The 11840-nt window shown below is 27.9% G+C and overlaps 1 protein-coding gene across 1 annotated transcript; it reads right to left on the bottom strand.

Moving 5' to 3' along the window:
• Positions 1–3122: 3122 nt before the first annotated feature.
• LOC145837734 (protein phosphatase 1 regulatory subunit 3B-A-like) lies at positions 3123–5648 on the bottom strand. Its single transcript, XM_082945166.1, has 2 exons — positions 5564–5648; positions 3123–5125 (listed from the first exon to the last, which is right to left on the bottom strand). Exons 1-2 carry the CDS (start codon positions 5595–5597, stop codon positions 4131–4133), a joined length of 1029 nt encoding a protein of 342 aa, XP_082801292.1. The 5' UTR covers positions 5598–5648; the 3' UTR covers positions 3123–4130.
• Positions 5649–11840: the final 6192 nt, after the last annotated feature.

Raw genomic sequence — 11840 nt, 5'->3', positions numbered from 1 at the left:
GTAAAATGTATGTGTTTTTGATGGTAAATTAATGCTAACTGGCTTTAGTTTTTCAATTTTGCTAAAATACAAAAGTGTTGTTACACATAAATAAATGTAAATACAAGCTTCATAGAAAACACAAATGGTTTTTCTAAGAAAATACTATTTTATCTTAAGACATAATTCACATCCTTAGAAATGTATAGTTGAATTATGTTCGAGCTTTAGACTGAAAGCTATTTTTTGTGTAAAGAAAATATTGTGTTTAGCTGTTTAAAATGCAGAATTTTTACCATATTAACAACAGAAGTCAAAACATAATTTTATTTTAAAAATCACATGGTCTTTTGTTATGAAGTTTTTCTTTTAACAAAGTTGAACTCAAAATTACAAATTCAAAAGAAGTAAACATAGTAGGTTTTTATGTAGAAGTTTTATAAATATTTAACTAACAAAAGTTTTCAAGTTTGAAAATCACATGGTTTTTGCTGTGTAAGGCTAATTTTATGAGAAAAAAAATATTAATATTTTTATTTTAGAGCTTCATTTGCTGTTATATAGTGTTTATGATTTTCTAATTGACAACTTAAATTTTGTTGTCTTATATAACATAAATATTGAATCTAAACTTTAAAACGTTTTTTGTAGAAGCATTCAGTTTACGCACAGCTTTTTATGATTAATTATGACGTGATAAGGTCGTGACATCCTTATTCTTGTGACGGTATTATATTTATCACGACCAAAATTTTATACTTATGTAAGCATTTAGTTTGATTCAAATTTTAACAAAAGATAAAAGTATTTAAAACTAAATCTTAACAAAACATCTTCTAAGTAATTTTACTAAGTTTATGATAAGTTTAAATCACATTTAAATAGTGTTTTAGTATTATTTTTAATACTAACAATTTTAATACTTTGTAAATTTAGATTAAAATTTTATAGTTATGTAAGTTAAATTTTGATCTAAACAATTTTTGATAAACTTTTGTACTAAAATTTCTATGTTTATTTAAATAAATAGTTTTGGTTAACAAAATCTTAACTCTCACAAAGCGATTTTCAGGCAGTTATACTAGGCTCTATCTTTTAAGATATATAGATTTTCATTAGTTGTTATTTAAGTTAAAATGTATAAAATCATGTAATACTATAATACCTTTTTAAGTTTACTTTTATTCGGAAAGTTATACCATACCGAAATTACTGGGTGCAAAATTTTTATCGCACATTAATCCTAAAATCGTAACATAAAACTTATAAGGTAATATTTTTTATTATCACTTTACATTAGTGACATTTATTCAAAATTGTTACCTAAAGCAATTACCAAAGGCGAGTTAAAAAAAGCTACAACCAAGTTATTAATTAGTTTACCATGAGTAAAAAAACATTAGTTACATAAAATAAGAGTTTAATATGAATAATTGCACTAAACTTTTGATTTAGTTGGCACAACTGGGTTTTACATAGCATTAATAGCAGTTTGTTTTAATTGGACAAAATACAAATGTTTATGTGTTTCATATACTAGCGCGCAAATTACAAAAGACCGCAAGTATCTAGTTTCGTAATCTTTTTACAAGCCTCTAAACTCTGACTTTATTCACCAATTAAAATTCAGCTACTTTGGACAGTTTAAGTTGAAAATAAAGTTCATTTATGTAACTAATCAATAAATTGTTTCAAAGTCTCAGACATTTGCTGCTTACAAAACACTACTAAATAAAAAAATTGTTATTAAGTCTAAAAGCTTAAGAAGAAAGTAAGTTGTTGTTTTTCAAAGATTTGTACAATACACACAGCAGTTTTATACAGATGTTTAAAAATCTAGCTCTTGTTCAAGTTCTACATTTTAGGATACCTTTTTTAGCTTGCAAAATGTTTTTGCAAAGTACCATACTAATTTGTTTAAGTTTTTAATGTTTTATATAACATTTTACTGTCACGTTTTTTTAGTTTTAAACTATAGTTTAAATACACTTTTTAATATAATAAAAATACTATCTAACTTAATTTCGCAACAAAATACTATAAATAACTAAATTAATACTCTTTTGGCACCTAAACAATCCTGAACTAATACCATAGGCTACTTAAGATCTAATTAAAGACCCACCTACAAAGCAAAACTAGTTTTCATTTACATTAGTAATAAGTTTTTCATTACACAACCAACCCTTGGAAAATTTTCTATTGTGACGTAATATCTACGCACTTTAATATGTAGTTTAGCTTCTTAAGTCTCATTGTGGTCTTTTGTCAAAAGTCTGTCAGGTTTTCAGTCAATATATTTGCATAGTCATTTATTGTTAGTTCAGTGTAAGCTTATTGTGTAAGTTGTTTTTTTTTCGTTGCTTTTGTATATGCTACTTTTGACTATGAATAGTTTTAAATTTACTGTTTTTAGTTAAGTCAAACAAAGATTATTTTTTTAAATGATGTAAACAACTGGTTTCATTGCCAAAAAACGTTCATAAAATTAACTATTGCTTAGTAAGTCTTAAATAAAGTTGTCTACCTAAAATTATGTCTTTTGGTAATATAAAAAACTTATAAATTGTTGTAACATTGTTTAAACTATAGATTTAAAAACATTTAAATAAACTCTTTAAATTTTCTTTGTACTTACTATTAGATCTTTAAACTTTTATACAAGTTTTTATCTTAACATTAAAGATACTACACATTGACATACAAAAGGTTTAAGTAAGTTGAAAGTATGTATGTATGTAGTTTAGATGTGATTTTGAATAAAGATACTTTCTGATACAAGAAAATCTTTCAAAGCTTTATTTTTAAATTCTACTACTAAAAAGTCTGTTCGTTTTTTAATTTTTATCTACTGATGTTACAGTTTACCTACCCAAGAAACTTAATTTTTTTTTTTCAAATTGATTTTTAAACTTCTTGTAAAAGTATGATAACGCGTTTTAAAAAGTAAACATCAGTTTTCAAACTATAAAGTAACTGTAAAAACTATACAATACTGCTAAATGATGCTTAAAATAAATTCAATTATATACAAAATCTGTAAATTGGCGCATTTTGTCTGCATATAACTAACCATGCGTTAAAACTTCCTTATTCCTTATACTTAAGTTTGTTTTTATATTTAACAGCAATACTTATAAAGTGTAACGATTTATTAACAATTCATTGAATGTAACGATCTAAATATGTTTTAATTATAAAAAAGAAAATAGTCACAAAAGAGTAGAAAGGTAATAAAAATGCGTATAAAAAAACATTTAAATTAAAAAAGAATCATTAGTTTCACAACTTTGTAAGTTCAATTTGTATTTAAATTAAAACTGTTTCAAGAAGAAAAGTTAAAAAGAAAATGTAAATGTGTATAAATAAAAGATAAAGATGCTGTATTAAAGTATGACAGATATAAATATGAACTAATCAAACTACAGACAGTGTAATTAAACATAAATAAAAATTTGTTACTTGCTTAGTTTGATATTAGAAGCATAGATATATAAATACTTGCAGTCTACAACAATACAATAGCGCGCGCTAAAACACATAAATAGCAATTCAAACAACAAATAAAGTTAATAACTTAAAATTTTAACCACATTAACAAACTAATTGTTTTTTAATAGGCTTTAAGAATATTATTAAAACAACTTAGAATTAGACGTTTAAAAACAAAATTAAGATAACTAAAATCCATGTACTAAAAATTGTAAATTTATTTTGTACAAAAGAGTAGAATTTCATTATTTGAAAAATAGTGTTTCAAGTAGTTAATAAGCTAATGTACAAAGTCTAGCATGTACTGTATTAAACTATTAAAACTATTAGTGTTAAACAAAAGAATTAAAAAAATTATCAATAAATAAGATACATATTTACTTCACTGTGTAAGAAACTCAAGCTTTTATTGCAACATTTAGCTTTTTAAAGAACTTTAAAAGGAAAAAAAAACTATAAAATAAAACTTAAATAAATGAAATAAAAGTTTAACTAGCAATAATTAAAAAAACAGTTTAAATTATTTTATTTACTGTATGCTACATCACACAAAATAAAACTTCTTAACCGAATCTCTAACATTCAGAAGTTTATTAAACAAACAAATTATCTAAAAATCGAATTAGAACTAATCTCAGAACCGCAATCCAACCAAATGTTCACCAAAACGGACAGTTGAGGTCCTGATTGGCCCACACGCTATCTTGGGGGCTGGGTAATTCCCCGTAAGTGACTGGGGCGTGCTGCAACCTCTCGTAGGCGGGTTCCAGTCCCTGGTCGTCCTCGTCTGAAGCGAACTGCTGAATGTTGATCGTGTAGTTCCTGTTCTCGTTATTGTCCCAATAATTTTGTCCCTGGCACTCATACTTGATACAAAAGTGGGCGGAAGTGCAGTTCGGGGGGAGTTCCCTCGCCAGGTCGTTCACGTTGAAGGAGAAAGTGTCCTGGTCATTGTTTGACTTTTGCGGGTCGTGGCGGCACTCCCTGTCAACGAACGTGGCCCATCCGTCCGTTGTCATGCGAACAGTGACTTTTTTGTCGAAAGCCAGATTTTTCACTTTCACCTGGCCGCTAAGCACCCCTGAACTTTCAATATTGCAGCTCTCCAACGCCACCTTGTGGTTTGTCACCTTTTTCGCGAATCCCTGAAAGTCCTGGAAGGGTTGAACAAACTCCAGGTTGAACTTGTGGCGCTTTCTCACTTTGCGCTTCTCCTCCCTGGCAATCAGGTTTCTTGTGCTTTCCCGTTTCTGCAACCCCAAGTACTTCATCGCCTCGAACAGGGAATCCCCGTCGATGAAACTCTGCGGGGGGTCGTTTGAACTCTCAAACAAATACTTGACGTCGGTGAGGTCCAGACCCCTGGCGTCGGCAAACGTCACCCTCCTGTTGGGGATTACCCTTTCACGCGACAACCTGGTTGCTATGGAGACCTTCAGGCACGGTTTTCGGGGAACCACCTTTTTCATGGGTGAGGACAGCCTTGTGGTAGATTGCGAGCGCCTCTCGTGAATTTTCGGGGAAATCCCAAAAAAGTAACCGGTGGCTGAGGGGCTTCCCCGGCACGTGACCGGAAGCCGTGACGTCATCGGGAGGTTGTTATTGGGGTCGCGGGTTTCTATGGAGATGGGATTAGTGGGCTCAAACGCCGACACTGAAAAAAAAAACGAAATTTTAAATAGAATATCAGGATATAATGATGGTAGTTATTTATACAATTCATTTTGTAAAAAGATAAGTTAACTTAACTAACTATAATTAGATTGAAAACATTGTCGTCAATATTAATGATTGAATACATTTAGCGCATTTACTATTTTTTAAATATTTTTATTAAATTACGTTTAAACGGTTGAAACAACTGCAAATAGTAAGTTATTTGAAGTTATAAGCTTATAAGGTAATCTAATAAACAACAAATAATAAACTTTTAACTAGTTTAAATTCACAACCTGCATCTTTAATTTTTAAACATAATCTAGTGTTATATGAAATAAAAAATATTATTCATTCACAAAAAACGTAATATTAAAACTTAAATACAAAATAAATGCAATAAACAAAAAAAAAAAGAGAAAATAAGATAACTAACAGGAAGTTGAATTGAACTGACAAAATATTGCCATGATGGTGATTCATTAAATTTTATTATTTACTAAATACTCTCTGTTACAAAAACTTTTTCGTTTATTATTTGAGTTTTTTTGTTTATTAATGAAAAAACCAAAGTAAGTTTAAAATCATCAGGTCTGTTTTAATTTTATGCTTATTTGGTTTATTTTATATTAAAGACTAAGATATAATACTATCATTTAAACAAACACTATGTATAATAACAAAATAGAAATTCACCGTACGTCAAATTTTCAATAATGTTGAAGGTTATAAACATTTAGAAAATTGTCATTATAGGGTGTTTAAGGCTAAAGTAAAGTTTTTTACTTGACCAGTTTAAAGTTACCAGAAACCCAAGTTAGTTTTTTTAAGTACATTTTGTCATTTGTTCATTGACTTTGTTTTAAAAGTAAAACTAAGCCAAATGCAATAACCAAATAAATTTTTTTGATTAATTAAACTATGGTTAATTTATGAAAAAATAAACTTGTTGAGCAGTTTTTAAAACTTGTATTAATTTTTTTCTAATAACGACTTAAAACTTAACTAAGATAATTAAAAACGTGTATAAAAATATTAGGTAACTGTTTAACAGTTAGAAAAAATATTTAAATTTGTTATATTTTAGTGTATAAAGAAATGTCTTAATCATTGCAATTAAGAAATAAAAACAAAAGTTTAATGCAACACTACAGCTAACATACAAAAGAGCTTCAATGTATTGTTGAATTAAGTTTTCTTGTTATTAATTAATGCTTTTGTTTGATCTTTCCACTGCCTATACAGCTTAATGGAAAAGTTTGATTGCAAAGTTTTAAAGCGAACTCTCAAATGACTAAGCTTCCTTAGTAGTGAAATTAACACTGTATATATATATTCTCATAACATTTGATGATGTAACTAAAATACTGGCAACTATGACGTATGGTCTGTATACTTGAACTTTTATTAACATTCAATTTTAAAATGTTTTTCAATACCTAAATGTAAAGCAAATAAATGTAACACAAATTACTGTTATACTTATATAAAACTTTTAACAATATTTTAAGCTTACTCTTTAGAAGTTAGCTTGTACGTTAGTTTATATTTATGACTTATTGTTTTTTAAAACAAAATAAGATGCTCTTAAAACTGAAAAAGTTTGCTGGAAATAAAAGTTAGCCTTTTTTTCAAATACTTAACACAAAGCACTTTATATTTAACAGTAAACTCTGAATGTTTTCTATAAAAGATACTAAGAAAAGGCTTTTGTATTTTTTTTGCAAGCTAGCTATTTTATTTTGAAATCAATTTAAACAAAAGCTCGCTTAACAAAAAACTAACTTAATAAAAGCTCTCTTGTTTATTTGTTTGTAAACTAATAAGTTATCATGGTTATTTCTAAATAAATTAATATAACGCATTACTGTGCTCATACAGCTTTTAAACAAAGACATTAATCCTACTAAAAAACTTTGAAACCTAAACTTCTACTTTTAAAACATTTTCCTGTTTAGTAAAACTAATCATTAACCAGAAGCTGTAAGGTTTTTTGAACACAAATACATATACTTAATATCATTATAAAATATTAAATTTTTAATAGTTATGACTTTATTCTAACTACTTTTTATAGAAAATATAATTGATGCAATACGATTTGTTAACCATTACACACATACTTACAAAATAATAAATAATAGTATATACCAATGTTCATTATATATTGAACTCGAATTTTCATTATATACAACAGAGTTTAGTTAAACTTATTGTTTATAAACTATTAGTAAACAAACTCAAGCAGTTTATTTATCATTATGCGTTTTAGCACATAAAGTTCTAAATGTGCACTTATAACTTTTAGAGGTTTAGTTATTAACACAACATAAAAGACAACCAATTTACATTTGTGTAAGTAAACAAAAAATTAGCGCATAACTAGTGCACAAAAAAAAAAGTCATAAAAAAGTTACAGTTTTGATTTAAAAAATAAATTGCTTAATGTTAAAAATTACTAACCTTTTTTACACATTTTTAGATAACAAGTCGCTTAAATGCTTAAAATTATGAAAAAAAGAAATTAAAAGTCAATAAAATAAAAAGTTTTATGCTATAAAAAATACAAGCTTTATTTATAAACCATATTTTTATAGGTACTTAAAAAGCTAAGTAAGCATAGAAAGCTATATATAGTTATGTTTCTATTTTAAGAACGAATAAATTTTAATAAACTTAGTCATAGTTAATTTAAAGATATTTTGAATGTTTTTAATTATATTCCAATGCTTAAGTTATAAATTTACTTATTTTTAGTAACTAAATAGTAATTTAATAACTAAATAGTAATTTTGTACAAATAAAACTAATATTCTATTTAAATTAAGATGGTTGGTAACATTTTGGCAACTTTTTTTTAAAAGCTCACAAAACTCTACTCTGGTTATTTTTAATTTTTTGACTGTTCTTAAAAATAAGCTTAAAAATATCAAACACAACCAACAAAAAATCACAAAATGTTATTATTTTCCAAACTAAACTTATTAGTTTACCGGAAACTTATTTTATTTAAATAAAAGCTCAAAATTAGACAATAACTCATCTTAAAATTATATTTTCGGTAAAAAGTATCAAGCTTTTTTTATAGTAAACAACAAAAATATAAACCTATAAAAAAATAATTATAAAACAAATGTTTACACGTCGAGACCCCTTGCATTGCAAATATTCACTATTCGAGCCACTTGCAGTGTTAATAAGGAAATTAAAAGAGAAATTCAAGAAGAAAGACAAGTCTGTGCCGGTAAGTCACGTGGTTTACGTGACGCATGAGTGCACACGTGTGAAAAGCGTGATCTTATCGGAGGGTTGTTGTGACAAAAGCATGGTTTTGATTTGTCAGTTTGAGTGCTTATTACTACTACCTTGTGGTTAGAAAAATAAAATCTCAAACTTAAACATGTTTTATCGAATTTTCAATGAAAGTTTTGAATGTTGAAAGATATTTTTTAAAATACCTTAGTAAATTCAGTTTTTGACTTTAGATTTAAAAATCAATTCCTTACAAAGGTCAAATACAAAAACTAAAAATGCACGGAATAACCCAAAAAGCTTTATTGTATGCTAAATCTTAAGAAAAAAATTGAGGTTAAACTTGAAAGTTTGATGTTTAAACCGGAATTAAGCTTCTGCCAAAACTACCAAAATACTATATAAATAGCAATTTTTTCAACCATTTACAGTAGTTTAAATATTTTTAATTGTATACTTTACAATAGAATATCAATAAAAACTAAGTGTTAATTGCAAAATTTTCATAGTTATTCGACTTTCTTAACGATGTGCTTTCTATTTTGTAAAAATATTTGAGATATTTTGATCTTTTCGACTATTTTGGCATCAACTATTGAAGTATAGCTACAAATGTTTGATAATTGTTAACTATAACTATCAAAACAATTGTTAACAAAGCCTTGCTCACTAATGAAATGTATTTTCTTATGCAGACTGTAGTTCGGCAAAATTTTATAAAAACGGGAAAAGTTTATAAAAAAAATTTGGCGGGCCATTTTAAAAGAAAAAAGTGTTATCTGGGCATGAAAAATTTTAAATTTTTACTTTAAATTTGGGATAAAAAACATATACAAGCGTAAATGTGTAGCTATTTTACATAAAACAGACGGCAGTTGGATAAAAAACAAAAACATAACATATTTGAAAAGTTTAATTGTACAGTGACCTTAAACTGTATCCAAGTGGTGAACGACTCAATAACCGAGGTTTGTTTGAGCACCAAGTCCTAAGACCAAGTATTTTTAAGGTTTTTTTGTCGTTCAATAAGCAATAGCAATAAAAACTCTTGAACTTGCTTCTTCTACCATAGTTTTTAAATAGTTTAAAAGCTATATACTAATATTTTTGCTTTTTTGCCCGCTGGCCGCAGTTTTCCAACTCCTGCTCTAATCCATAGTTATAGTTTATAGTCTTATCATTGTTATAGCCAAAAAACTAAATATAAAAGTTTATTTTCTACTTAAAATACTCTTTCAATTTATACAAAAGAGCTTTATCTCAATTCATTCATAATTCTTAAGTTTTATGCTCAGCTCTTTCAGCAACAAATGATATGATTTTACTTAGACTTTCTTTTATACAACATACAACTTAAATTTCAGAAAAACCCAGAATTTAAATAAGTGCTTTTAATATTTTCAAAAAAATTTGTTAACATATTAACATCTAAGTTATAGACATTATAATGCTGTTACAAAAGGCAAAACCAAACATACTTTCATTTCTTTGAGTAAACGAAACAAGACTCCATTTTCTTATGTTTCACATAACTGACATAGGACAAACAGTTGTATAAAAAAAATCTTTTTTCGCCTAATGAACTCAAATAATCAAGTTTCAAAAGGTCATTTGTTATGAACTGTTGCTACGTAACAATTCAAACTTATTTAAATTCGTAATTTTAATTAAATTTATTCATTTTATAAGCCATCGTATTTAAGTTGAGTAGTGTTTGTTGAATTTAAGCAACACAAAAGTTAAAAAAAAAAATTACCAAATTGTTTTTTCTTAAAAAACAAACGAAACAAGCTAGTATTAATCTATACTACCCATATAAAGTAGGAAATTAGCCAACATAGGGTAACTATGGTTTTTTATCATAAATATTTAAAACATCTTAAATTCTTTAGATATCTTTAAAAATATTGAATATGTTTTTCAAGATTTTTTTCATTTACTTATTGATTACATTTTTACCAAGACAAAAGAAAGATACGATAAAAACCTGACCCAAATTTAAACTAATATAAACAGTTTTAATTTAATAAAAAGACACTTAACTAACTAGTATAAACAACACTAAAATGATATTTTTTATACGCTTTAATTTTTTGTGTGTTTATTTTCTTTACCTAACATCTATTTCTCCTCAGCTGTCTTCCCAAGCTCCTGGTGTTGCAAATCTTCTTTGGAGAAACCTTCCTACAAATCTTGTTAGGAGAAGCTCTCTTCTTCCTCGGGATCATTCCCACCTTCTTCTTTCTTACTCCATTTCTCCTCACACCTCCGCGGTTTCCTCTCCTCCTCGCGGTAGTCCTCCTTCCGTTTCTCCTAACTCGACGGTTCGCAGCACTTCGCCTCCTCCCATTTTTCACTTTCCTCCCCCTCCCGCGCTTTTTCGCCTGTTTTTTGGTCTTTTTTCGCATCGACACAGCCAGCCTGTCCCTCAAGTTGTACCGGTGTTTCCCCTTTCCTGCAACCCACCTCCGCGGGTTTGCCACGGCGCACCGGTGGAAGTAGTCGTACCTCAGCGGGTCGTAATCCCGCCAGTTTGATTGGTTCTCGCTCCAGCGGTGACCGTACTGAAGTTGGGTCGAGTTGTTGCCATGGTAATTGTTCTGACAGGGCCTGCTGTAGTTGGGGATTGGTTGCTGGTACAGTTTCATGAACCTGGAGTTTTTCATGTACCCGTAGAAAGGGTCCATTTTTGCTGGTTTTGTGATAAAAAAGTTTAAAAGTTTGAAAACTTGAATACTGTTTTCCTTTCAGTTTTGGAATTGATTTTGGTGACGTCATTTTGTAAATAATTTTGTTTGATTCTGAGACTTCCTTCGTTTGTTTTATCAAGTTTTTTGTGTTTCGGTTTATTTTATTAACAATTAACATTCTCAACCAATTTTCAAGAAAATAGAAACAAACTTATAATTTTAAAGAATTTATTCATAGAAGGATGTTTGGCTTCGAGGGCTATTGAGTTATAATTAAATATTTGTTCAAAAATCACTTTGAATAAGATTAGTCTGTTTAAAATATTGGTTTAGAATAAGAACTTGTACAATAGAAGTTTGTGTCTAACGAGTTTATCTTCTTTTTAGTATTGTTTTTAAATTCAGTGTGATCTAATAAGACGTTTTTTCAAAAAACTTGGCCATTTTTTTAGCTAACGGTTACGATAAACGGCTTTCGACATCTAACCTAAATTAAAGCTATAAATTTTAGTAGGCTACCTTTTTGTCGGTGGGTCACATTTACAATAACAGGTATTTCGCGGACGAAACTAGTTAAAAAAGTCATTGCGGGCAGCGTAATTTAAAAAAAAAGTAAAACTTTAAATTTAATTTTCATAAAACAAAGTTGTAATAAAACGATTTTTAACAAGCACTGTTTAGTTTCAGTTTAAAAATCAAGTTAATAGCGAATTTTAAAACTTTAAGTATAAAAAAAGCTCTAACTATTTGGTTTTGCTCAAGATGTATTGA

This window comes from Thalia democratica, chromosome 6 (genome assembly GCF_965202585.1).
Source record: "Thalia democratica chromosome 6, ktThaDemo2.hap1.1, whole genome shotgun sequence".
Classification (NCBI taxonomy): Eukaryota; Metazoa; Chordata; class Thaliacea; order Salpida; family Salpidae; genus Thalia; species Thalia democratica.
This window is presented reverse-complemented; position numbering and strand designations above follow the sequence as displayed.

Excerpts from the sequence above, each read along its gene's own strand:
- LOC145837734 (XM_082945166.1), bottom strand. The coding sequence starts at position 5,597 with ATGGCAATATTTTGTCAGTTCAATTCAACTTCCT. Across the intron at positions 5,126-5,563 it reads TCAGTTCAATTCAACTTCCT|TGTCGGCGTTTGAGCCCACT; the intron begins GTTAGTTATCTT and ends TTTTTTTTTCAG.